The sequence below is a fragment of the Lepidochelys olivacea genome (genome assembly GCF_965140295.1).
Source record: "Lepidochelys olivacea isolate rLepOli2 genome assembly, chromosome: 11".
NCBI classification, from domain to species: domain Eukaryota; kingdom Metazoa; phylum Chordata; order Testudines; family Cheloniidae; genus Lepidochelys; species Lepidochelys olivacea.
The window spans coordinates 1,311,623-1,325,794 of record NC_140421.1 but is presented as its reverse complement, the minus strand read 5'-3'; the positions used below and the strand labels follow the sequence as shown (position 1 = coordinate 1,325,794).

Sequence of the window (14,172 nt, the reverse complement as noted above, 5' to 3'; positions counted from 1 at the left end):
ATGGAGCTTGGCTGGGATGCACAAGATGGAGCAGCCAAGGCCAAAGCATCAGTGAGACTATGAGAAGACTCCCCAGCTCTACCTGGATGCCCAAGGCTGAGTTAACCCTTTTGGAGAGCTGCTGGCGAGCTCTGCAGTCACTCTGTGGGGGTGAAGACACTACAGAGCAAGGTGCTTCATCCGGGGAGGAGGTGGGTGAAGCTAACAGGGGTGAGGCTGTGCCTCTTCTGACAGTTGCCCCTTAGGTCCTCTTGAACTTCTTCCTTCTGCTTGGTACCAAGCCCAGCACCAGATCAGGAGGAGCTGGATGAGACGACTCCCCAGGTCTAGGTGAAGATACTGAATGTGAATGGCATGGGGAGGATCTGGAAATGGGAGGGGTCACTGAAAGGGCATTGCACCCCAATGACTTCCTTGCCATCTTTCCATGTCAGTGCTGGCAGCAGAATCTCGCTAGTACCCCAAGTGGTAAGGTCTAGGAGGGGGTTGTGACGAGTCAAACCCCTTGGGAAGCCACCTGATGTGTTGAGATACCCCTGAGTCTACCTGTTCTGCCAGCCTGGGCCCCCATTAACTTGTCTTGCTGAGCCAGGCTCTGAAAACCTCCTTGAACTCACACCCAGGCAAGGCCACCCCCAGCTGCAGATCAGCTCTGGGAAGACTCAGCTTAAGAGACTTGCTCCAGTCCTCAGATGTCCCCTCCCTTGGGGTGCAGACCCACGGATCTATTATGAAATTTGCCCGTTCCCTCGATGTGGAGAGAGGTGTGCACACGTCTTCCCCCTCCCCAGTTAGAATAAACAAAACAAGTTTTATTAACTCTAAAAGGCAGATTTTAAGTGGTAAAAGGGTAACAGAACAAAGCAGATAACGAACAAATGAAACCAAACATGCAAACTAAGCTAGTCGCACTAAAGAAATTGGTGACAAACAGTATTTCTCCCCCTAGATACTGTTGCAGGCAGGTTGCAAAGCTCCTGTGGTTCACTGTTATATTCCTTTTCAGACTGGGCCCATCTCAGTCTGGACCCCCCTCCCCGGGCCTTCCCTTTTGCAGTCTGTCTTCTTGGGCAGAGAGGCCATGGAGAGGAGGAGTCCCGTTTGCCTTCCTCCCCACCCTTCAATAGGATTTACATAAGGCAGGAATCCTTTGTTTCCCAAACTTGACCCCCACCCCCCTTCCAGTGGGAAGTTACAAGTCCCAGGTAATGTTTAGGATCAGGTGACAAGACCACCTGACTCTGTAGGATCACAGCATCCATGAGTCAGGGGCAGGATGGAGCATCCGCAGGAAGGCCAAGCTTTTCACGATCCATTGTCCTTGCTGATGAGCCATCCGCCCTGTCGGCTTTTCCATTGTTGTATCTGAAGTGTTAACAGGGGGCATCACCCAAAGTGGCATAGTTGAAATACAGATACATAATCAATATTCCTAACTTCAGATACAGAAATGATACAGGCATACCCACTGGATAATCCCATTCAGTAACTCTCACAGGAGCCATCTTGCATAAAGTACATCTCAGTTATGTCGTATTCATATCATAAGCCATATTCCTTATGAAAATATGACCACCACATCATGGGGTGGCGAGACACACTCTGGGCTGGGAGACAAGAGTCCAAAGAAGAAGAATCATCATCTCCCAACCACGGAGGGGCCAAACCTGTCAGTGCTGGAGACTGGTACCAAGAGTCTGGGGAATAATGGAGAAGCCATCACCAATGGCTGAGAGCTCTGGGAGGCTGGAGGATGACATGGTACCGGGTGCTGCACTGAGGAGGCTGGTGCCATGCAGTCGACAGGGACCACTGAAGGAATCTCCTGCACCCCTGGGCACACCGGAACTCACAAGCTCAACAAGTCCCTGGCCACTGCCCATGCCTCTGGCATGGACAGTCCTGGAATAGTCTCTGACCAATGCACAAGAAATGAAGACGGTGCTCCAGAACATGAAGGTGCCACTTTGGGCCCAGGCGCTGTCTCACCTGATGAGTGAGTGCAGGAGTGCTTCGATTTTGCCTGCGCTCTACTCAACCCTTCACCCCCTTGCGTGGTAGATTTAGAGGCGGTGATCTGCCTCTCCTGGCAGCATCCGTGGAAGCCTGGTGTTCCTTCTTGGGCACCAGCAAGGGTGAGCGGTGCCGGGACAGTATTGGAGGCGCACTTCTCACACAGGCCGAAGTGCTCAGTACCCCTGTGACTGAAGACGGTCTCACGAGCAGCCTCCAACAAAGAAAGCTTCGGCCTGGCCTCTCTCTCGTGCTTGGTCCTCAGCTTGAAGTCCATACAAATCTGGCATTGATCCCTAATGTGAGACTCACCTAGACACGTTAGAAAATTAGAGTGTGGGTCACTCACGGGCCTGGTTTAGAGCATGAAAGGCAGAGCTTGAAGCCCGGTGACCCTTGGTACCAAGGAACAGAACCCCAGAACTGGGGAGCCAAAAAACAAACTTCTACTAAACAAAAACACCAAAAAAGGAGTCTATGAACAGGTAACTCTGTGCATCTGGATTCTGAGAAAACTTGCTGAAGCAAGATAAACAGATTCCAACCATCATTACGGGCAGTAAGGAGGAAGTGAGGGGGTCAGGGATGGTGACCCTGTGGGGCCCCCCCTTGGCTGAGTGCATGTGGCTGCACACTGTCGCTCAGTTTGTCCCTGCTCCGGATGAGAGCAGTGCCCCAGGGTTCCCTCCCGGGAGAGGGATGTCTTTGCCCTCTTGGGGCTTCTTGGCCACAGCTCTCCAGTTCAGTTGCCTCTCTAGGGTGCCTCACTGTACAGGCCACTTCCTCCAGGGGGTTAGGGGGGACCCAGGCCCACCTACTACTCCGGGTCCAAGCCCAGGGACCTGTAGATAGCAGCTGTCTGCTGTTATCTAAGTCATGCTGCTGCTCTAATTCCCTGGGCCACTTCCCCACGGCATCTTCACTCTTACCTCAGGGCCTTGTCCTGATGGAGACCCCGCAGCCAGCTCTGGGCTCCTTCTTGTTCTCCTTGGCTTCTGGCAGCATGGCCTTGTCCGAGGTCCTGTAGCTCCAGCCAGCCACACCCCATCCTCACTCCTTCAGCACCAGCAAGGAACTGGACTCCTGCTGGCTCTGCAGCTCTTCTTATAGTCAGCTGCTGGGCCCTGATTGGCTGTGTGCCACACAGCCGCTCTAGGCAGCTTGGAGGACTCTCTCCACTGCCCTCTTTGGGGGCAGGGTGTGGCAGGGCCACGAGGCCTCCAGCAGGGGGCCTCAGGGGGTCTGGTGTACCCCATCACAGATGGTTTCGCCCTTTATACCTGCGTGCAGTGGCACGTGGCAGCAGAGGGTGCTCAAGCCGCTGAGATACAAATTTCCAGCCACTGGGCTGGAGACGAGCACCCTCCAAGAGTGGAATGCACATGAGCAGTCACGCAGCGAAGAACTAGCGGGGCCTCATGAGGTCAGTCCTGGGCCTGGCACTATTCCATATTTTCAGTCATGACGTGGATAATGGAGTGGAGAGGATGCTTATGAAATGTGCAGATGACACCAAGCTGGGAGAGGTCACAAGCACTTTGGAGGCAGGATTAGAATCCAAAGCGACCTTGACAATTGCAGAACTGGTCTGAAATCACAAGACACAATTCAATAAAGATGAGTGCAAAGTACCACACGTAGGGAGGAAAACTCAGATGCACAAGTACAAACTGGGGACTAACTGGCTCAGTGGTCGCACTGCTGAAAAGGACCTGGGGGTCACAGTGGATCACAAACGGAATGAGAGTGTCACGGCATGTGGGGGAGTCCAGGCCCTGCACCCCTCTTCCAGGGATTCACTGAGACTCTCAGCCAGCCAGTAAAACAGAAGGTTTATTGGACAACAGGAACACTGGCGAGGCCCAAGGGCTGGCAGATGGCTGGATCACCCCCAAAGCCAGCATGTCCCGGACCTCTCTTTCCAGGTCCTGAGCAGTTTTCCCTGTGACTCGGAAGGGGGAGCATCTTATCGGCAGGTGCGACCCTGTCTGCACCCGGTGGACAGTCAGATTAGTGCGTCCAGGCTGGTTGGAAAACAGCTGTCGGTACGGATGCAGCACCTCCCTGACCTCAGCTTGCTGGGCAGGGGTTAGCTGATCCGAGAGGGGAATTGTTTCCAGGGGGAACCAGCTCTGGTCCCAGGGAATAGATCTACTAAAGGGTCATCTCCCTGCTCCTCCCACTGTCCACACACAGCCAACACCACATTCCCCCTGGCATAATATGGCTTCATCATATTCACATGGTACACCCGGTGGTGGTGTGCCCGGTTCGACAGCTCCACCACATAGTTTACCTTATTGAGCTGCTTGACGACCTTGAAAGGGCCCTCCCAGGCGGCCTGTAGTTTGTTCTTTCTCACGGGGATGAGAACCATCACCTGATCCCCGGTGGCGTAGGCACGGGCCCGCGCTGTGCGGTCATACCAGACCTTCTGCTTCCTCTGGGCTCTGGCCAGATTCTCCCTGGCCAGGCCCATGAGTTCAGCCAGTCTCTCTCGGAAGATCAGGACATTCTCCACCACTGACTCTCCATCGGGAGTGGCCTTCCCCTCCCACTCGTCTCTCATCAGGTCCAGGGGGCCCCTCACCCTCCTGCCATATAACAGTTCGAAAGGCGAAAATCCGGTAGACTCCTGGGGCACCTCCCTGTACGCGAACAACAGGTGAGGTAAGTACTTGTCCGAATCCTGCGGGTGCTGGTGCATAAAGGTTTTCAGCATCATCTTTAGCATCCCATTGAACCTCTCCACCAGCCCGTTGGACTGGGGGTGATAAGCTGAGGCCCAGTCGTGCCGGACCCCACATTTCTCCCACAAGCACCGGAGCAGGGCCGACATGAAGTTGGAGCCTTGGTCTGTCAAGACTTCCTTGGGGAACCCCACTCGGCTGAAAATGGTCAGGAGCGCATCGGCCACGGTGTCTGCTTCAATGGAAGCTAAGGGCACTGCCTCGGGGTAGCGGGTGGCAAAATCTACCACCACCAGAATGTATTTCCATTCTCGGTACAGGAACCCCTTCTCCCACAGGAACCTCTCCTGGCAGCCTCTCCTCATGGTCTGTCCCACACTGAGGTCGGCCAGGTCCCTGAGCTTCTGCAAGGAGGGATCTTTCCTCAACTCGGCCTGGAACTCAGCGGCTGGGGAAGGGATGGGGCCTGGTTCCCCCTCAGTGGCCAGGTCTGAGGCCTCAGCCTCTCTGAGCCGTGCCCCTCGGTGCTCCCTCCCCACCAGGGTAGGGTCCTGTGCCTCCGGTGGGTACCCTCCCCAAGGTCAGGGCACAGTGCCCCTTGCCGGCTCTGGCTACGGGTCACAACCAGGGCGGTCTGGGGCTTGCTTGGCCAGTCCTCTAGGTCTCCCCCCATCAAAACTTCAGTGGGCAAATGGTGGTGTACCCCCACATCCTTGGGGCCCTCCTTGGCCCCCCATTTCAGGTGTACCCTTGCCACGGGCACCTTAAATGGGGTCCCGCCCACCCCTGTCAGGGTCAGGTAGGTGTTGGGCACCACCCGATCTGGGGCCACCACCTCGGGCCGGGCCAGCGTCACCTCCGCGCCCATATCCCAGTATCCATTGACCTTCCTCCCATCCACCTCCAGGGGAACAAGGCACTCTCTCCGGAGGGACAGCCCCACACCCACCCTGTAAACCGAGCACCCTGAGTCCAGAGCCTCCAGCCCTCTGGCGGAGCTGGCCTGGGGTACTCTTCCCTCCTGCACAGGTGGTAAACTGGTAGCCCCCCTTGCCTGGGTCGTCTGCCCCTCGTCCAGCTGGGTCCCTACCTGGTTAACCCTGGGTAGGTTGGGTCTGCTCAGTTTGTCCCTGAGCCCGGGGCACTGGGTCCGTACGTGGCCTCTCTGGCCACAGTGATAGCAGCTCCGGTCACGTTGGTCCCCTCGAGCGGGTCGGAGGGGCCCGACGCCAGGCGTTCCCCTTTGGAGGGGGTTCTCCCTATTTTCCCGCTGGGAGGCCCCATGGTGACTCTCTCTCTGCATCGGGGGGGAGGGGGGGCTGTTCTTTTGGGATTCCTCCTGGCTACCCCCTGACCGACTGTTCATAGAATCATAGGATCATAGAATATCAGGGTTGGAAGGGACCTCAGGAGGTCATCTAGTCCAACCTCCTGCTCAAAGCAGGACCAATCCCCAATTAAATCATCCCAGCCAGAGCTTTGTCAAGCCTGACCTTAAAAACTTCTAAGGAAGGAGATTCTACCACCTCCCTAGGTAACGCATTCCAGTGTTTCACTACCCTCCTAGTGAAAAAGTTTTTCCTAATAGCCAACCTAAACCTCCCCCACTGCAACTTCAGACCATTACTCCTTGTCCTGTCCTCTTCTACCACTGAGAATAGTCTAGAACTATCCTCTCTGGAACCACCTCTCAGGTAGTTGAAAGCAGCTATCAAATCCCCCCTCATTCTTCTCTTCTGCAGACTAAACAATCCCAGCTCCCTCAGCCTCTCCTCATAACTCATGTGTTCCAGACCCCTAATCATTTTTGTTGCCCTTCGCTGGCCTCTCTCCAATTTATCCACATCCTTCTTGTAGTGTCGGCCCAAAACTGGACACAGTACTCCAGATGAGGCCTCACCAATGTCGAATAGAGGGGGACGATCACGTCCCTCGATCTGCTCGCTATGCCCCTACTTATACAGCCCAAAATGCCATTGGCCTTCTTGGCAACAAGGGCACATTGTTGACTCATATCCAGCTTCTCGTCCACTGTCACCCCTAGGTCCTTTTCTGCAGAACTGCTGCCGAGCCATTCGGTCCCTAGTCTGTAGCTGTGCATTGGGTTCTTCCGTCCTAAGTGCAGGACCCTGCACTTATCCTTATTGAACCTCATCAGATTTCTTTTGGCCCAATCCTCCAATTTGTCTAGGTCCCTCTGTATCCTATCCCTGCCCTCCAGCGTATCTACCACTCCTCCCAGTTTAGTATCATCCGCAAATTTGCTGAGAGTGCAATCCACACCATCCTCCAGATCATTAATGACGATATTGAACAAAACCGGCCCTAGGACCGACCCGTGGGGCACTCCACTTGACACCGGCTGCCAACTAGACATGGAGCCATTGATCACTACCCATTGAGCCCGACAATCTAGCCAACTTTCTACCCACCTTATAGTGCATTCATCCAGCCCATACTTCTTTAACTTGCTGACAAGAATACTGTGGGAGACCGTGTCAAAAGCTTTGCTAAAGTCAAGAAACAATACATCCACTGCTTTCCCTTCATCCACAGAACCAGTAATCTCATCATAGAAGGCGATTAGATTAGTCAGGCATGACCTTCCCTTGGTGAATCCATGCTGACTGTTCCTGATCACTTTCCTCTCATGTAAATGCTTCAGGATTGATTCTTTGAGGACCTGCTCCATGATTTTTCCGGGGACTGAGGTGAGGCTGACTGGCCTGTAGTTCCCAGGATCCTCCTTCTTCCCTTTTTTAAAGATTGGCACAATCTTGTGAAGAGTTGTTCACAAACTCGTCGGCCAGCTGCCCTGCGTGCTGGGGGTTCTCGAGCTTTTTGTCCACCAACCACAGCCTCAGGTCGGAAGGGCACTGTTCATACAGTTGCTCCAGTACGATTAGGTCAAGCAGGTCCTCTTTAGCTCGGGCCCCATCTGCCCACTTGCGGGCATACCCCTGCATCCAGTTGACCAGTTGTAGGTAGGTGACCTCAGGCGTTTTACGCTGACTCCGGAACCTTCTCCGGTACATCTCGGGGGTCAGCCCAAACTCACGGAGCAGGGCCTGTTTGAACAGTTCGTAGTCCCCTGCCTCTGCCCCTGTCATTCGGCTGTACACCTCCATGGCTTTGAGGTCCAGTAAGGGGGTGAGGAACTGGAGCCTGTCTGCAGGGTCAACCCTGTGCATCTCGCAGGCATTCTCAAAGGCTGTCAGGAAGCTATCTGTGTCCTCCCCCTCCTTCCGCTGGGCCAGGAAGCACTTATCAAAGCTCCTTGCAGTCTTGGGTCCCCCCACACTCACCGCAGCCGGGGCCCCACTGCTCCTCAGCCTGGCCAGCTCCAGTTCATGCTGTCTTTGTTTCTCCTTCTCCTGACGTTCCCTCTCCTTCTCCTGATGCTCCCTCTCCTTCTCCTCCTGCTCATGTTGACGTTGTTTCTCCTTCTCCTCCTGCTCATGTTGACGTTGTTTCTCCTCATGTTGACGTTGTTTTTCATGATCCTCCAGCTCCCTCGTTTTCATCTCCCTCTCCCATTCCAGCCGCATCCGCTCCAGGGATGGGGAGCTCTGCCGGGAGGATCCCCTGCTGGCTGCCGGGGTCAGGGTGCCCTCGATATTCGCTGGGCTTAGAATCATAGAATCATAGAATATCAGGGTTGGAAGGGACCCCAGAAGGTCATCTAGTCCAACCCCCTGCTCAAAGCAGGACCAATTCCCAGTTAAATCATCCCAGCCAGGGCTTTGTCAAGCCTGACCTTAAAAACCTCTAAGGAAGGAGATTCTACCACCTCCCTAGGTAACGCATTCCAGTGTTTCACCACCCTCTTAGTGAAAAAGTTTTTCCTAATATCCAATCTAAACCTCCCCCACTGCAACTTGAGACCATTACTCCTCGTTCTGTCATCTGCTACCATTGAGAACAGTCTAGAGCCATCCTCTTTGGAACCCCCTTTCAGGTAGTTGAAAGCAGCTATCAAATCCCCCCTCATTCTTCTCTTCTGCAGGCTAAACAATCCCAGCTCCCTCAGCCTCTCCTCATAACTCATGTGTTCCAGTCCCCTAATCATTTTTGTTGCCCTTCGCTGGCCTCTCTCCAATTTATCCACATCCTTCTTGAAGTGTGGGGCCCAAAACTGGACACAGTACTCCAGATGAGGCCTCACCAATGTCGAATAGAGGGGGATGATCACGTCCCTCGATCTGCTCGCTATGCCCCTACTTATACATCCCAAAATGCCATTGGCCTTCTTGGCAACAAGGGCAAACTGCTGACTCATATCCAGCTTCTCGTCCACTGTCACCCCTAGGTCCTTTTCTGCAGAACTGCTGCCGAGCCATTCGGTCCCTAGTCTGTAGCTGTGCATTGGGTTCTTCCGTCCTAAGTGCAGGACCCTGCACTTATCCTTATTGAACCTCATCAGATTCCTTTTGGCCCAATCTTCCAATTGGTCTAGGTCCTTCTGTATCCTATCCCTCCCCTCCAGCGTATCTACCACTCCTCCCAGTTTAGTATCATCCGCAAATTTGCTGAGAGTGCAATCCACACCATCCTCCAGATCATTTATGAAGATATTGAATAAAACCGGCCCCAGGACCGACCCTTGGGGCACTCCACTTGATACCGGCTGCCAACTAGACATGGAGCCATTGATCACTACCCGTTGAGCCCGACAATTTAGCCAGCTTTCTACCCACCTTATAGTGCATTCATCCAGCCCATACTTCCTTAACTTGCTGACAAGAATACTGTGGGAGACCGTGTCAAAAGCTTTGCTAAAGTCAAGAAACAATACATCCACTGCTTTCCCTTCATCCACAGAACCAGTAATCTCATCATAAAAGGCGATTAGATTAGTCAGGCATGACCTTCCCTTGGTGAATCCATGCTGGCTGTTCCTGATCACTTTCCTCTCATGCAAGTGCTTCAGGATTGATTCTTTGAGGACCTGCTCCATGATTTTTCCAGGGACTGAGGTGAGGCTGACTGGCCTGTAGTTCCCAGGATCTTCCTTCTTCCCTTTTTTAAAGATTGGCACTACATTAGCCTTTTTCCAGTCATCCGGGACTTCCCCGGTTCGCCCCTCCCCCAGGCCTAGGTCGGAAGGGTCTCAGGAGGTCCTGGGCACCAGTCTGACCCCTCCCAGCCCAGTCAGGCCCCCGGGCCCAAGCTGCATCTGCCGGGCGGCTTCCCTCAGGGACAGGGATCGGGTCATCCAAGCGATCCCTCTCCTCCAACTGGGCAATCAGCTGTTCCTTGGTGGACCTCCCGATGCGCAGCCCCCTCTGCCTGCACAGCTCCACCAGGTCGCTTTTAAGGTGTTTAGCGTACATCTCCCCGCTGGCCACTCGCAGGCCTGGGCAGCTTTCCACGGTTTCCAGGAAAAGCCCCTAGTGTGCCAGTCCTTCTTGAGGTCACCACCTCTTTGCCAGGGTCGAGCTGCAGACTCCTCCGCCCCGGGACCGCTCGCTGCAATCCCCCGGGGGACCCTGTTACTGCAAAAGTCCTTCTCTCTGGTCACACACTCCCAGGGGTTAACCGCCCCCTGAAACCGTCTCTCTCTGAATCTTCAGCACGCCCGGTCCCCGTCAATCCCCCTTTGTTTTACTGCTCCCCAGTCACTTACTGCAGGAAGCGCCGTTCACAGGGTGCAGTACATCCCACCGCTGCCACCAGTTGTCACGGAGTGTGGGGGAGTCCAGGCCCTGCACTCCTCTTCCAGGGATTCACTGAGACTCTCAGCCAGCCAGTAAAACAGAAGGTTTATTGGACAACAGGAACACAGTCCACAACAGAGCTTGTGGGTACACCCAGGACCCCTCAGTCAAGTCCTTCTGGGGGAGCAGGGAGCTCAGACCCCAGCCCTGGGGTTCCCTGTGTTCCTCCACCCAGCCCCAAACTGAAACTAAACCCACCCACCAGGTTCCCTGCTGCAGCCTCTGTTCACATTCCTGGGCAGAGGTGTCCCCTCCCCCTCCCCCTCCTGGCTCAGGTGACAGGTTCTCAGGTCTCCCATCCCCAGGGCACATTCCCAGGTCAACACCCCCCCTCCCTGCTGCGTCACATCCTCACAGAGAGTCAACAGTGTGTTGCGAAAAAGGCCAATCTCATTCTGAGAGGTATGAACAGGAGCGTTGTATGTAAGACCCAGGAGGTCACTGTCCTGCTCTACTCGGCACTGGCGAGGCCTCAGCTGGACTCCTGTGTCCAGTTCTGGGCACCGCACTTTAGGAAGATGCGGACAAACTGAAGAGAGTCCAGAGATGAGCTACAAAAATGATAAAAACTTTAGAAAACCTGACCTCTGAGCAAAGGCTGAAAACCCTGGGCATGGTTAGTCTGAAGGAGAGAAGACGGGGGGCTGGGGGGACACCTGATAACAGGCTTCAAATACATTGTGGGCTGTTATAAAGAGGACGGGGATCAGTTGTTCTCTGTGTCCGCTGGAGGTAGGACAAGCAGTAATGGGCTTAATCTGCAGCCAGGGAAATTGAGGTTAGATGTCAGGAAAAACTTTCTAGCTCTCAGAGTAGTTACGGTCTGGAACAGGCATCCAGGGGCCTATGGACTCCAGCTCCTGCAGGGCTGTTTCCCTGAGCCCTTGGCCCCCTGCTCTAGGGACTCACCACAGGAGCTAGCTCCACTCCAGCGTGGCTTTCCCTCCCCAGGGCTCAGCCTGTCTCAGTCTTTCCTTCCCAGCTGCCCCGAGCAGCCCTTTATAGGTTCTGGTGCCACCCCGCCCTCTTTAACTGGCTGGGTTGGGCTCCCCTGCTCTAGTCCAGGGGCGCTGGGCTCAGTCTAGCCACAGGGACCAGTTAGATGTCTATGATTCTGCACCAGCAGCTGAGCAGCCCAGAAGGAATCACGCACTTGTTCCCTTGAATCACATGCAGCCATCCTGGCCACAAACGTGAGACAAGAACAGGCCTGAGGGAGGCGCTTTAGGGACTTCCTGGACACATTTGTCCATCCATCCATGCTGTCAAGTTACTGGAGAATCGGCAATAACTAGACACTTGCTGTCCAGTGCCAGGCCTGGTGGGTACTTGACCTACCTCCTGTGAGCCTTGAACCAGCCATGGCCGGACAACCCTGCAGCTGTTTCGTCTCCAGAAAGGGTCCAGAAGCCAGGCCCAGTTCTTTAGAAGCTCCTCAGCGCCGGAGCTGAGAGTTTCAGAGTAACAGCCGTGTTAGTCTGTATTCGCAAAAAGAAAAGGAGGACTTGTGGCACCTTAGAGACTAACCAATTTATTTGAGCATGAGTTTTCGTGAGCTACAGCTCACTTCATCGGATGCGTACCGTGGAAACTGCAGCAGACTTTATATACACACAGAGATCATGAAACAATACCTCCTCCCACCCCACTGTCCTGCTGGTAATAGCTTATCTAAAGTGATCATCAAGTTGGGCCATTTCCAGCACAAATCCAGGTTTTCTCACCCTCCACCCCCCCACACACAAACTCACTCTCCTGCTGGTAATAGCCCATCCAAAGTGACAACTCTCTACACAATGTGCATGATAATCAAGGTGGGCCATTTCCTGCACAAATCCAGGTTCTCTCACCCCCTCACCCCCCTCCCAAAAACCACACACACAAACTCACTATCCTGCTGGTAATAGCTCATCCAAAGTGACCACTCTCCCTACAATGTGCATGATAATCAAGGTGGGCCATTTCCAGCACAAATCCAGGTTTTCTCACCCCCCCACCCCCATACACACACAAACTCACTCTCCTGCTGGTAATAGCTGAGAGTGGCTCACCCCTGTAGCGAGAGGGAGAGAAATGCAATAGTAACCTCCCAGGGCTGAGCGAGATGTTTCTTCCTCTGTGTTTCCCTTTATTCCAGTTACAGGGACCCCTGCTCAGGCACCATGGGACCTGCTGACTCCAGAGCTGCCCTCCAGCCTCATGTGGCAAGGCGGGTGAGCCAACAGCTGCTGCTGGGGAGAGAGACCAGCGTTCCAGCTTGCCCAGGGCTCTCGTGAGCTCTGCAGATGAGCTCTGGGTGACTCGACAGCATGTCTCTCTCACCAGCAGAAGCTGGTTCAATAAAAGATATTCCCTCGCCCGCCTTGTCTTGCTAATATCCTGGGACCCACACGGCTACAGCCCCACTGCAGATTCCAGCCTGTCACGGTGCCACTTACCACCACAAGAGGGTGCTCCAGCCCCATGCAAGGCGCCATGGCCCTTCTCCTCCAGAGGGGACACAGGGGATGAACTCTGGGCACCAGGGTGTCCCCAGTCTGGGGCAGCCCCTGCCAGCACACCGCAGGGACGTGGCATCCGACCTGGCTGAACCTCTGTGGGGGGCACCCAGAATGTGCCTGAGTCAAGGGTACTGGAGGGTGTTGGCAGTGCCCAGCACAATGGAGCCTGCTCCTGACGGGCCCGTGGGAGCTCCCGCAGCACAGACACCCACTGCCATGCCTCCGGTGTGTGCCCTTTCCTGACCATGCTGCTGCATTTGTTCTTACCTGCGGAGCCCCTGCTCCTGGGCACGCCTGCTGGGCTGCAGCGACAGCGGGGGTCCTGAGCACTGGCCGTTCGTTCGGCACCGGGAGAGGTGCACAGACAGACAGGCCTTTGTTCGGGGTCTCTGCCTCCTGGGCCTCCAGCGCAGCCCAGGACATCCCACTGAGTGCTGCCGTTCTCCTTCCCAGGCACGGCTCCTGGCCGGTGGGGACTCCTCCGCCACCCTGCTGCTCCCTGCCCAGCAGGACTGCAGGCCTCAGTCGTACCCGGGGAGGCTGCTGATGCTGACTACTGGGCCACTGGGTCCTGGGGGGATGTTGCCGACCCTAGAGCACTGCCCAGCCTTTGGGCAGCACCCAGAGCCTGCCCCACCTGCCTGAACTCAGGCAGCAATAACTCCTTCCCCTTCACAGGCCACGTCTCCATAGTCACGGCACGCTGAGGGAATTGCTGTGCAAACAAGGCCGAGCCCTGCCCACCTGGGATGGCCAAGAAGGCCCCAGGCTTGTAGCAACCTGGGTATTTTTTTGTTACTCTCCTTCCCTGACTTGGTCACCTTGTGCAGCTCCTCGCGGGCAGAGCGCTTCGGTGCTCAGGGGAGCAGAGGCCTTTAGCTGGCCTGCTGCCCGGGGTGAACTGTGGCCTGGGTGACAGCACAGTCTCCAGTCATTGCCTGTCACTAGCTGTCGTGCGGCTGGGCGGAGCGCGATCGGCACAGACCGGGCTCTGGAAATGGGTTCTCCGTGGTGCGACGGCGACTAAACTAGACAAGGAGCCTTTGCAGGGCTGCCAAGTGACGCCCCGCCCCATGCAATCACCAGTGCCCAGCTGTGAGGGGCATCCCGGTGCACACTGTGCTGATGGGGGAGGGGAGTCCGAGTCCCTTGCCACTGTTCTGTGGTTTGTTCCCATCCCCGTAGCGTGTAACAAGGACGCTGGGAACTTGACACAGCTGCTGAACACTTTTCAGAGGAGCAGCCGTGTTA

The 14,172-nt window shown here is 55.2% G+C and overlaps 1 protein-coding gene across 1 annotated transcript; it reads right to left on the bottom strand.

Annotated features, from left to right (window-relative positions):
• Positions 1 to 834: 834 nt before the first annotated feature.
• On the bottom strand, positions 835 to 11,809 carry LOC311528072 (uncharacterized protein). The gene is made up of 4 exons (XM_084642701.1): positions 11,759 to 11,809; positions 4,310 to 4,661; positions 2,943 to 3,601; positions 835 to 2,325 (listed from the first exon to the last, which is right to left on the bottom strand). The coding sequence occupies exons 2-3, from the start codon at positions 4,580 to 4,582 to the stop codon at positions 3,473 to 3,475; spliced, it is 402 nt and encodes a 133-aa protein (XP_084498827.1). The 5' UTR covers positions 4,583 to 4,661; positions 11,759 to 11,809; the 3' UTR covers positions 835 to 2,325; positions 2,943 to 3,472.
• Positions 11,810 to 14,172: the final 2,363 nt, after the last annotated feature.